Genomic DNA, 13,290 nt, shown 5'->3' with positions numbered 1-13,290 from the left:
TTAATTACAACAGTGTATGTACCTATAAAATTTTACGTGTTACGTAAGCATAAATATTAAGATCAGCAAGCTGTCTAGTTTTTGCATGTAACCTACATCGCATCGCGCGTCTCGCCCTTCTGCAACAATGTTTCCTCGAGACTTTGTAGATCATTATGGCGACAAAGCTGCGGAGACAGCCCTGACCTCTCCCTAGCTCAAAGTGAGTGTGTTACTCTTTAACCTGAGCGATTCGCGACCGGCTAAACTTACCACTCCGCTAAATAAAGTTAAAAGGCTCCTCGAGCTTTGTCTCGGTTCGCCTTTGATGTACGCCGAGGAGCTCCCACACCCCCCGCGCGCGCCGCTCGCCCCCTCACCCTCGCAAACAGTTCACCGCAAGCTGAAACTATTGCCTTTAATGCCTTTTCCGATCGGATATACGTACGAGTGATTAGTACCTACGACTCGGAGGTATTCCCGAGGAGTCCGTTCAAAGTGCTCTTTTGTCTACGGTCGCCACTGAACGACCCCCATTCTGATCTGTGCGGTCTTCAAAGGGCTATCGCCGATTGTGATCGTTTTAATTATATTTATCAAACGTTTATATTTTCCGACGTAAGTTTTTTCATAATGTTCACGTTAAATTTACTATGTATATAAAATTGTGTACGTCGATTGTTCGAACGTTTTAAACCGTTCATTGTAAACATCCTGTTGGAAAAGCGAACCTCAAACATTAAAGTATGATAAAATCGATATTTTTAATCGAGAGCGAACGAATATCGCTTTTGAAGGTATTAACAGTATTGTCCGAATCCGTCCCATTAATGCGGCTCGGACTTTGCGAAAATTCAATTAGTGTAATAACATCGCAGTTCCATTATAGCAATCAAAGGAAAACGGAAAGTTTGTGCACATCAAAGAGTCGCTTAGTGCGTGCCAGGCTAATGAAGCTTCAGTGATGTGAATATGTCAATTAAATAGATTGTCGATAAAATCAGCAGTTGCCATATCCTGTGTCGACTAGTGATTTTATTAATATGAATATCTTTGTATGTTTACAAAGTTGTATTATATAATGGAAGTATTTCAAACGATATCACTCAAATAGACAATGATAAAAAAGAATAATGAACGCTCTTGTTATGAACGCAACGTATTTTTGTTTTATTTTAATGGACTTCTTTTATGGCAACACCTGTAAATGACCCAATGCTGGACTAAGGCGTCTTCTCCTTTTTTGAGAAGCTTTAGAGTTTACTCTACCACTCTTCACCAATGCCGGTGGATACACGTGGCAATTTTTCATTCATCTTATGCATGTTTCCCCATGATGTTTTTTCACCACCGAGCATGAGATGAATTATAATCACATAAAAATCAGTAGGCTTGCCCGGGTTTGAATTTGGAATCATCGGTTAAGATTCACGTCTGCCAACTACTGGGTCATCACGGTTCTTAGGCCATCTGTTACTCATTACATTTGAATTAAAGTAACTTTTTCCTTATCTACCATTGTCTCATTATTGTTTATGTTAACGAATTAATTTAAATGGCAAATATGGACCAGTACTCCAGTCGGTAGATACGCTTTAAATTTAATTATCAACAGAAGTCGTTGATTAAATAATTCGAATGCTGATCTTACGAATAATGTATTTTTTCGAATGTTCGCGTGTTTGCTTATTTGTGACTACAATCACACAGGATTTTTTTTTTTTTAACTCAAGTTTTGTCTATATCTTGACTAGATATAAATAAAACTTAAGTTAAAAATTTTAAAAACCAAAAACTAATACAAAATTAAAATAATATTACATAATAAATTAATAAAATAAATTAAACAATAAAATTAATTATGAACCTAACCACCTACCAAAAATTAACATTAGGTATATGTAGGTAATCATACATATATCTTTGTACCTAACAAAGATATTTGAAAGTAGTCATGTAGTTTGGTATTGAGCGGTCCCTCGACACGACAAAGTTTTAATTTAAATAATTATATTATCTTGTATTATAAATTATAATATAATGTATTCGGTCGACATTTGTATGTAAACTTTACTATTTTTTTTATTGTTAAAACGTTTATAATATTCTTATGTTTTTTTTACTTTTTACCTATTTTTACTTTTATTTTGTTTTTTTTTAGTGTCGGGGATTTTTAAATTTAAGTTTTATTTTACGCGTTTTAAACTTAGATTTAGGTAAGAGGCATTGTCTTGTTTCAAAATGAAATATAGGTCAAATCAAATATTTAAAAAAAATCCTGTTTCATTCGTTCGAGAGTTACGATCTCATGTAGACAGACAAGCAGAGATACAGACACACGTCAAACTTTATAACACCCCTCGTTTTGCGTCGGGGGTTAAAAGAACATATGAATGCTGTGGGACAGCCTATGAGATGTGATCTTAACATTCTATATTTGTACTTTGTTATGTACGTTTATGTAAAACTATTTATATAAAACGTTTTATTCCATTTTACGAAGCATCCTAGCGAAGGAGTTAGCTTAGGAGTTAGCTGATAACTGCCCTACTAATAAATAAATAACATTACATACCTACTTAATAAACATCTAAATCTTCATAATTATTGTACAAATTCCAACCAAAATATCGTTCAAATAAATTATAAGTATTATCTTTGATAAAGTTTTTATTTAACAAGCAAATCTTGCCATTAATAAAAAAATATATTTTACGTGTACTAGTATAATATATAAAGTAAATATATTATATGAGCATTTTTTATAATTTGTATACTATAATATTTTTTTATATATTTCAGACATAATCAACTCAAAAATTGGCACAACAAAACAAAAATGCAGCGGCAATAAGCTGCTAAACGGTAAGTTTAATCATTATTTAATAAATATACATTCAATACTGTATTTATTATCAATTATGTATATGTATCGATTGTGTTAATTTTTATTTCATTTCCGCTGAAATAACATATTTTAAGATTAGTTTTTTAACTCTGTCCCGTCATCTGTTGGTGACTTTTGACATTATGCAAATCTTGGTCGTGACAAGCCAACGAAGCGTCGGCTCTGCGTAAGATTTTCTACTCTTCCACTAGATGGCGGTGTTAGCTTGTAATGTCAACCTGTTTAATAATGTCAAGTGTCAAACTTGTCACTATTGTATACAAAAGCAGACCGAGCCAAGCTAATCTATTATTTATTTACGTTAACTTTTCTATTTTACACGTTTTCTATTCTTGTTTAATAGTTATGATCACGTTTCAGTAGAAAGTGTGTGTATCAATTTTTATATAGCGTTTCACTCAATATGTTCCATAAATATAGTTCTTCCGGGTTTCCGAGAAGGAATTCGGTGTTTACAACAACTAATTCGACGCTAATGTACAGTTACGAAGGTTTAAAGATCGAGTTATGACTGAAAGTTGCATACGATTTTAACGTCCGTTTTTTCGTCTATCTAGTGATTTATGAATTTTCTCTTTGTGTACAACTTGTTAGTAATTTTTATGCCCGTCATTGTCAATTAAAAAGTATATGGTACGCGTGCAAACTTCCTCCAACGTGCTGCCTGACTGTTATATGAGTGTCCTGTAATATTGTTTTTAATAGTTTTATCAAACAGTAAGTATGAATCATTTAAGAACTAGTACAAAGTTAATTTTTAGCTATAGCCGTTCTTGCATAAAACAAAAAATATAATATATGATGATTATATTTACATTCACATGCACTTATAAACCACAGTCTACACTTAACCGATAGAAACATAAAAATTTCATAATTGTATTATTTGTATAAAGAGAAGGCACTGCACCAATTTACAAAACAGTTTTTTAAGATATTGATTTTATATTTTTTTAAACCCTATCATAACCATATCTATAACACATTCAATAGGGGTACGAGAAATGTTCGATCGGAGTCTATTGTACTTCAGCATCCGATTCTCACTCGGACCACTGCCATTGCACTGCGCAGTCGTGCTACTCTCAATTATACATTCATAGCAAAAAATATAAGTAATATAAGACTCAAAATATTTAATATAAATTCTTATTAGTGGTGAAGTACTTTATTCTATTGTTTGTGTTAAAGCAATGAACATGGTAAGGCCCTTTATATTTTTTGCATTGTGTTTTTTTTCCATATTTATTGAACCGTGAAGTTATGATATAATTTGTTATGACAGGATCCTATTATGGATTATCCCTTTTTGTATAATATTACTGGGATATTTTGAGTGAAGGTTTTTTGAGGTACATTGCCCAACATTCACACTTAGGCAGTATGAAGTTTTTTCCTAACTTTTTTGTGAAATGTGATACTTGAGTTTATTATGCTCTAAAATAACTTTAATTTGTATGTGGTAAGGTTTGTGTTGGGATAATCTATTTGAAAGGAGTTTTATAACTTTTGTCCGTGTAATATGTTTTCATCCAACGCCGATCGATGATGTAGACTCTTGACTTGTGGCCGTTGCTTCATCTTTGGTTTGCTTTCTCTTTCTATCATGTACACACTACGTACCAGATGTAATGCCATGATCCTTTTTATTTGTTATATTGATTTTTTACCCTTGTTCTTACCCTCTGGCCTAAAATAATGTCGACTGTTATGAAATGTATTTCCCTTTATGATTATAACAAAATATTATAATAACTCTGTTGGTTTTATAATTATAAAAAGTAAGGATATCTAAGTTTGCTTCTAGCACATTGTGTAAAAAGATGCGAAATTGCTAATATTATTTTTAGTGATAAATTTCTTTAATAACATCTGATTTGTATAGTAATTTTTTATTTTAAGTTTAAAAAAACTGAATTAAATTATTATTAGCATTAAAACATGTGTATATTGGAAACAATAGGAGGTTCAATTCGATCTGTATATTTATTATTTATAAATAAAAATTGTTCCTTACAATAGGATTGATTTAAAAAAATATTGTGATTGTATAAGTGTGTGTGTTAAAATTTTAATCTACTTGATTTTACAATTAATAAGTATTTATGTAGGGTACTTATGGTATCCAAATGTTAGAAGAGATTTAAAGGCTTATATTATTGTATTTGATGCAGGTATTGTCTCGCCATGCAGCGCGCGGGTGGGAGCAGGGCCTGTGCGCCATGAGCCACACTCCTATAGGCGGCCACCCGCAAGGTAAAGCGATATGTGTGAAAATAATATTCATCTTTTAAAAAACGTTACGTATTTTATTAAAATAAATTGACGAAAATATTTACAAATGTATTCTATATATTTATATATATTTTTTATTTAGTTTGCATTTTAGTTTTTTATCTAGTGAATGTAACATGGTACATATGTTTTCGAATACCAGGTTGGGAGCACAAGCTTGCAGACAGGTCGTCGCTGCCGCCGGCGTCAGGGGAGGAGAAGTGCAAATCTCAGTCCAGACATGTGTTCACTCAGCCACATCTCTCTAAGTACGCTTCCTATTGTTATTTACTGACGGCCATACATATAAACTGTTGTTCAACGGATGTTTAATTAAATACTGGTTTCTTTCTTTACGTCGTCATTGATTTGATGTTCGAAAGAAAAATACACAATATTATTTAAGTTATCACCCAATATCCAATGTTAGCTGAAGTCGCTTGAATAAATATAATTTCAATGTTTGGCTGAAGTCTAAAACAATAAAGATATCAGCCATTTTTTTTGCTGTAATATGCAAAGTTTGTAGTGTTTTCTTTTTTAAAACAAAAAGAAAACGCTACAAACTCCTCCTCCTCCTGTATATTTTGTATATAATAAGCATATTTGTATCGTTACGGTGCATTTTTACAGAAAATATTTATGTTTGCTACCTTTGCATTACTTCAAATCATAAACAAACTATTTAAGCAATTAGTGTTGTAAACTTTAGTCAATAAATTTTGTGGCATTTTTGTCACCGATGCGCGTTGACACCAGTTTTGAATGTTTCTTTGGATATAATATAATATAATAAATGCGGTCGTAACTCAGCCTGTGTGTGTGCGCGCGCAGGGCGGGTATGGCGTCGTGGCGCGAGGAGACGGAGGGCTCGTCGGGCAGCTCGGCGCGCTCGCCCGCCTCGCCGCCCTACATCCGCTGGGCGCGCACGCTGCACCACCTGCTCGAGGTAACTAGTAGCCTCCGATGGGAGAAGGTCTTCCTCATGTGTTTATCACTCGGCTCGTGTTTTGTAAAACTACGTGACAAGTCAGGACTGGACACCGTTGCATTTTGGTGGACGAGCATATAGGCCACCTGATGGTAAGTGGTCACCAAACGCCCTTAGACATTGGCATTGTAAGAAATGTTAACCATCGCTTATAGCCAATGCGCCACCAACCTTGGGAACTAAGTTGTTATGTCCCTTGTGCCTGTAATTACATTGGCTCACCCTTCAAACCCTTCAAACCGGAACACAACAATACCAAGTACTGTTTTGCGGTAGAATATCTGATGAGTGGGTGGTACCTACCTAGACGAGTTTGCACAAAGCTCTACCACCAGCATTGGCTTATCTACCCCATAACAGGAACATCACAGTTTATGGTATTGATGTCTGCCGTTAAAGTAACCGATGGTAGGATACGTACTTACATTTAGAAATAAGTTCGCCCAAAGCCCCACCACCAAGAAGAACAGTTCTACGTATAAGAAGCGTCATAACAAATTAGTCGGCGACAAATCAATTATTTTTTTGTTTGTAAAAGTACACTTACAATATACATTAGGCATTTACAAAAGAACTTATAAAACAATATTTAATATGCATGTCAATTACAAGTGTACACAGCACTTTCAGATTCAATATAGTCAAATTCAAATTAAAAGCAGTAATAAATCATAATGTCATTGTTATAATAAAAATCATTAAAAAATCAATTGGCGATATCATAATTGAAATTTCAATCATCCATTTTATAATAATTAATTTATTTCTAAAGAATGAGAAATAAAGATTGATTCCAATTATTGAGTTATTTCGTTGTAAAATTATATATGTTCGATGTAACGTATGTGTCGCTCAGGACGCGGAGGGGGTGCGGCTGTTCCGCAAGTTCGTGGGGGGCGCGGGGGGCCTGCACGTGGACCGGCTCAACTTCTACTTCGCCGTGCAGGGCCTGCGCCAGGAGACCGAGCCCGCCAAGATACGCCAGGTCGTCTCCGCGATATACAAGTCAGTACCTTTTATGTCATCCACACCTCTGGTTGTTATTGAATTTAAAAGCTCGTGATTAACTAATAATCAATATACATATGTATAATTCCGAATTCACTTCACATTTTATCAATGAAGAACGGATAGGTTTCGACGAGACTACGGTTTCCATTATCATGGAGCTGATGCGACGACATCGAGTTGACGTAATAATAATATTTTGAACACTAAAGCTTTATTTACTTAGTAGTAAACTATGTACTTCAAAGACCACGCCATAGGTAAACAAAGTCCATGTACTCTAACAGTATCGATACTGTTTAGAGATATTTGTCGAAGTTAAAATTGGTGCACGGGTGAGCGAAATGGACAAAAGGTGATTGTGTCCATTCGCTTCTAGAAATTCTTGAATTTTTTTTGATGGTGTTTAAATGTTGTCGATTAGGTTCCTGCGCAAGTCTCAGCTAGCGATGCCCGAGGAGTTAAAGCAGCGCGTCAAGCAAGGGCTCAAAGATGGCGCCAACATCGAGAAGACGATCTTCGATAACATGGAACAGGAGGTACGAGTCGTTGTATTTTGTGACTGCCGCCATCAATATCGTGACTTCTATTTATGTCTCTTTCTTTAATTTGCCTGAATATAAATTGGCTGGCTTTTACTTGTAAACGTTCTTTAGCGGATACTTAGTCACACAATATTGCACAGCTTTGTCTCCTTCTTTCGAATGTCATATTAATAATGAAAGAAAGAGCGAAATCAGTATTTCACGATACAGCCGCTAAGCAACTTTTATAAGTAAGGCCGAAAGTTTTCAAACTTCATTATATGCCTTATATATACCATCCAATATATATAATCAGTATATTAGTGATCTATTTTATTTAAAAGAAAACGTCACTACTACGTCATCTCACCTCGTTGGTGTCGGTAGGTCGAGTGAAGTTTTAGCGTTACACGCATTTAATTTTATCAGTACTAAGCGTCCTAACCGGGTGGTTATATGGTGGCGCAGAGATCCACCAGCAACAGCAATAGGCATAATGACTGATTTTGAAATAACCTTCTATAATGTAGGTACACGTCTACTATTACTGAATATAATTTTATTTCAGTAATAAACTAACTGTTTACGTAAATAATTGCATTTTCATTTACCTATTTTGAATTTCGCTCGAAAACACCCGCAGGTGTCATATACGTGACGTCACGCCTCAGTAAACGACAGTAAACATTGTATGGTGTATACTCAACGAAGAAAGGCAGAAAGTATTGCGTATTTCCTAAGGTTAAAAATTAATTCCAAAGTTTACAAGTGATGCGCGGCCTCTTTGTGTAAAAATACATTCGAATGCCAACCAGATCGAAGAATAATCTACAGAAGCAGAACGACCATATATAAGTAAGAAACGAAAGATGATGTTTCTTGAAGAATGTGAAAAACAATTAAAAGAAAGTATGGTTACAGAACACTTTGAAGAAATTGCAAATAGAGGCAGAGATTAATAAATATTTATGATTTATTTAGATTTATAGAAGTATTCGTAAATATGTAAATTCACAAATTCAGTACTTGTGGAGCTAAATGAAATATTGTCTTAAAAGTTCTTACTGGTAAAAATATTGGGGCTTCATATACGAGTAATACTATATAGCTAACAGAAAAAAAACGTATGATAACATTAAAGATAAATAAAAATGTACTTACAAGGAAGTTTTCACATTTCGAATTTTTTTTTTTTTTTTTTTTTTTTTTTTTTATATCGCCGGGAGGGCAAATGACTCTACTCCACCTGATGGTAAGTGGTAGTAGAGTCCAAACGCGACGACGGCCAGTACAGACGGGAAAAACGTTCTGCACTAGCCGCCTTCGCCTTGCCGGCCCGCAAGATGCCTCTTCACGCCTCGTTTGAAGGAACCCAGGTTGTAAGAGGAGGGGAATACGTGAGCTGGTAAGGAATTCCATTTTTTGGAAGTGCGACAAAGAAAGGAGTTGCCAAATTTCTTTGTTCGCGATGGAATTGATGTCACAGTTAGGCGGTGACATCGAGAACCAGCCCGCGTGGACTTAAGAAGGAAGGGGGAAGCAGGAATTAGAGAGAATAATTCCTCAGAGCACTCGCCGTGATACAGTCGATAGAAAGCGCTCAGTGCTGCTATCTCACGACGCAATTGTAAAGGTTCAAGGGTGTTTGTGACCTTTACGTCGCCAATAATGCGTACGGCACGTCGCTGCAACCGGTCCAAGGCCTCAAGTAGGTACTTAGCGGAGCCATCCCAAAGGTGCGAGCAATATTCCACGCAAGACCGTACCTGTGTTTTGTACAGCAGGCACAGTTGTTGTGGCGTGAAAAAGCGCCGCACCTTGTTCAGAACTCCGAGTTTCCGTGAAGCTGTTTTTATAACAGCCTCGATGTAATCCCTTGGACTAAGGTCGCAGCGAACGTCAATCCCCAGCATGGCGATTTTGCTTTGCATCACCAGCGGAGTACCACAGAGGGAGGGAAGAGGGGTAAATGTTGACTTTTTCGCCGTGAGAGCGCATACCTGTGTTTTCTTGGCATTAAACTCAACAAGATTATCAGAGCCCCATTTGGCGATGAGATCTAACGTCCTATCGAGTTCAATGACAAGATTCTCCCGCCTCTCCTCAGTTTCCGCCCGCCCAGCCACTGCGCGTCCGTGGTATCCACCATGCACTGTACTATCATCTGCATAGCAATGTATGTTCCCAAGGGAGAGCATATCATTGATATGCAACAGAAAGAGTGTGGGAGATAGCACAGATCCCTGGGGGACCCCAGCATTCACTACATAGAATTGTGAAGCGCAACCATCTACTAAAACACGAAGGCTACGCTTGTGTAGGAAGCTGGCAATCCAGGTGCATAGCTGAGCAGGCAGACCATATGCCGGTAGCTTGGAGAGAAGACTTCTGTGCCAGACCCTGTCGAAAGCCTTGGAGATATCGAGGCTGACAGCCAACGATTCTCCATGCTTGTCGATAGCTTCACCCCAGAGGTGTGTTACGTACGCTAGAAGATCACCTGTGGACCGTTTTGGTCGAAAACCGTACTGACGATCATTAATTAGACAGTGATCTTCTAGGTAATGGATCAGTTGGTTGTTTAAAATCCGTTCCATCACCTTACAAAGTACTGAGGTGATAGCTATTGGCCGATAATTTGCCGGGTCAGACCGATCCCCTTTTTTGGGAACCGCTTGCACATTAGCTCTTCTCCAAGCCTCCGGCACACTTCCCGAAGAGAGAGAAAGTTGGAACAGGCGCGTTAACACAGGAGACAGCTCCGCTGCGCACTTCTTCAGCACTATGGCTGGTATTCCATCGGGACCGCTAGCTTTCCGTACATCAAGTGATTGCAGCTCCGCACGCACATCACGTTGCCTGATTTTAATGTCAGGCATCGTATGGCCACATGCAGGTATTGTAGGTGGCAGTGCACTACAATCATCGATGACGGAATTGTCGGCAAAGAGTTTAGCCAGGAGATCAGCTTGCTCTTGCGGACTGTGAGCTAGCGATCCGTCCGGATTTCTGAGCGGTGGCAGCGAAGGTTGGCAGAAGTTGTTTTGCACAGACTTGGTCAGACGCCAGAAGCTACGGGAGCCCCTAGGATGCGAAACAAGGTCATGACCAATCTGTACAATGCGCTGTGCATCCGCTCTCGTGTATGCCTTTCTACAGGACTTGGAATTTTTATTATAGTTTGCTTTCAGTGAGTCAATGTTAGATGCCCCGCTAATGCAGCCGTTGATCCACTTGCGATATGCCGCCTGCTTAGCTGATACAGCATCGGCACATTCACGAGTGAACCAACGGTTACGCGTACTCCTACTGACGAGATCTGAGCTAGGAATGTAGTATTCCATTCCCAGCATGATCTCGCCAGCAACAGCAGCGGCACTAGTTGTCGGGTCATTCCCACTGAAGCAACGTTCCTTCCAAGGGACCGACGCATAGTAATCGCGCATACCGTCCCAATCCGCCGACTTATAGTGCCAAACGCGACGTTTGCATACCGCTAGTGGCGGCAGCTTGGCCTGTGGCACTCTGGTAGAAATAAGGCTGTGATCCGAAGAGCCAAGAGGAGCCTGAACCACAACCTGATATTCTACCGGGTGAGAAGTCAGCAGAAGGTCCAGTAGAGAAGGTGCTTGCCCATCAATGTCTGGGATCCTGGTGGGCTGATCAACCAGTTGGGTCAAGTCATGTGTGAGAGCAAAAGCATGAGCAGTCCTTCCAGCATGGTCAGTTTTGAGGGATTTCAACCAGGATTCGTGGTGAGCATTAAAGTCCCCCAAAAACACCAATTCCGCGTTAGGAAATTGCTCTTGCGCAGCATCTGCCACCCGACTAAGATGGTCAAATAGTCGGCTTGTCTCCAAGTCACCATTGTGGGATCTGTAGAGGCACACGTAGACTCGGCTCTGACGAACCAGGTCCACACGTACCACCAACATGGAGAAGGAGGGGTCCTCCAAGCAGCGCAGTCGGTGACAGCAAACATCCGTCCTGACGAACAAGCATACTCCGGCTTTCGCTTTGAAGGATTCTTCAAGCGTGTAGCCGGGATAATTAAGGTAGCTGGTATCGGCAGGACGGAGTATTTGTGTCTCCGTGAGAAACAACATTGCTGGCCGTGCTGTCTCGAGATGGTGGTGGACAGCGTTGAGGTTAGTGTGGAGTCCTCGGATGTTAGAGAACTCGACCTCAAACAGCGAGGGTATGGTGGGGGTGAGCACCGCTGTACGACCGTTATTTCTTTTTTGTTGCGCCATTTGGGAGAAATTAAATGGAAAAGAGACGTGAAGCGAGCGATGTATTGCCACGATAGGGATGGGCAAAGTGTGGAGGCGTGTTTCCCCAAGTGGTTGCCAAAAGGAAAAATACACTGACCCGCCGGACGGAAGGGCCCCCGAACCCCCCCGGAAGTGGCCGCCGGGACCCCACCTACCGGTCACCAACCGGCACGACGGTCCACCCCGAGATTATGCGTGGCCTGGTGGGGCAGCCTCACGAGCTGGTTAGGCACGCTCGGGCCCCTGTACTATGCCACGGGCGGCCAGCGGAACAGCCGTTTCTTCGGGTCTCCCTGACCGGCAGGTCAATACAGTTTCCCCCGGCATTGGTTCAACAGCCGTCTCCAACCGGACCAACACCCATCGCGGCAATACTCGCTCGGGCTCTGGCTGTACGCTGGCTGACCTCGAAACGCGGCTGCAAGCCACTTCACGAGTTTTTCACCATGCGTACGGTGGTAACAAGCCAGGCGGATGTTAGCATCCTACCACCAGGTGAGCAGATGGTCGCTCAGATATCCCTTAGTCGCCTCTTACGACACCCATGGGAAAGAGAGGGGCAGTGAAATGTATTCTTTCTCCGTCACTGCACGGATAGTGTTTATTTGATGAATTCAGATAAGCAAGTGTTTATTTGATGAAAAAACATCCTCTATCTCCTAACATTAACAAATCCTGGGCAAATTAGAGGAATTAGCCTTAACAAAATTTTGTTCTATCATTGATACATCTTGGATGTTTTATTTTCTTCACAAACACGCGAATAACCAACGACTCAACCGATTAAATGATGCAAAATTAATTTTGAAACGCGTAAAGACAATAACTGTTCAAGAGAAACGGTTATAGATACTGAGGCGTGACGTCATTCGCTCTGATTGGATCTGTTTCAAATAAAATGGCCGATTGCAGAATTTTATATTTTTATTTTACTAAAAATCTTATTGATCTAAATGTGTATATTAAAATTGAATTAGAATTTTTTATAATCCTTTTGAAATAAATTCTTCTCTAAAATCATTTATTTTTTAATTCTTTAATACTGTCATCATGCCTATTGTGAGGCTCGCGTCGAGCGGGTGGTCGGCTGTCGACGCGCCGACCACAAACGCCCGCGATAGCGAGCGAGTGCCTGTACAGTGTGTCCGCCCAGGTGACGCGCGCCATCACGGAGTCCACGTACCAGGCCTTCCTGCGCTCCGAGGCCTACGTGTCGTACGTGAGCGCCGCCACGCAGCCGCTGTCGTCGCCCGACGCCTCGCCGCCGCACCCCCGAGAGGTACTCGCTCGGCCCGCTCGCCTAGCGGTAAGGTCGCCGTGCAGCCGCTCTAA

The 13,290-nt window shown here is 39.8% G+C and overlaps 1 protein-coding gene and 1 long non-coding RNA gene across 4 annotated transcripts in view; one reads left to right on the top strand and one right to left on the bottom strand.

Moving 5' to 3' along the window:
* Positions 1-13,290, top strand: part of LOC126770517 (axin) — a 69,567-nt gene that overhangs the window by 49,777 nt on the left and 6,500 nt on the right. For 2 of the 3 annotated variants that reach the window (XM_050489938.1, XM_050489939.1), the window contains exons 3-9: positions 2,782-2,844; positions 5,062-5,143; positions 5,325-5,430; positions 5,996-6,110; positions 7,009-7,157; positions 7,585-7,699; positions 13,112-13,237. In XM_050489938.1, coding sequence (XP_050345895.1) covers positions 5,110-5,143; positions 5,325-5,430; positions 5,996-6,110; positions 7,009-7,157; positions 7,585-7,699; positions 13,112-13,237 — 645 coding nt within the window. In that variant the 5' untranslated portion in view covers positions 2,782-2,844; positions 5,062-5,109. Of the gene's footprint in view, positions 1-2,781; positions 2,845-3,151; positions 3,605-5,061; positions 5,144-5,324; positions 5,431-5,995; positions 6,111-7,008; positions 7,158-7,584; positions 7,700-13,111; positions 13,238-13,290 lie in introns of those variants that run through there. The other variant, XM_050489940.1, reaches the window with a different exon arrangement.
* Positions 5,420-6,778, bottom strand: LOC126770691 (uncharacterized). Its single transcript, XR_007669475.1, has 3 exons — positions 6,456-6,778; positions 5,971-6,122; positions 5,420-5,635 (listed from the first exon to the last, which is right to left on the bottom strand). It is a non-coding gene; the product is annotated as an uncharacterized LOC126770691 (long non-coding RNA).

The sequence above is a fragment of the Nymphalis io genome, chromosome 9, assembly GCF_905147045.1.
Source record: "Nymphalis io chromosome 9, ilAglIoxx1.1, whole genome shotgun sequence".
In the NCBI taxonomy this organism is placed as follows: domain Eukaryota; kingdom Metazoa; phylum Arthropoda; class Insecta; order Lepidoptera; family Nymphalidae; genus Nymphalis; species Nymphalis io.
Note: the sequence above shows the minus strand (reverse complement) of the source record. Positions and strands in the feature narration are given on the sequence as shown.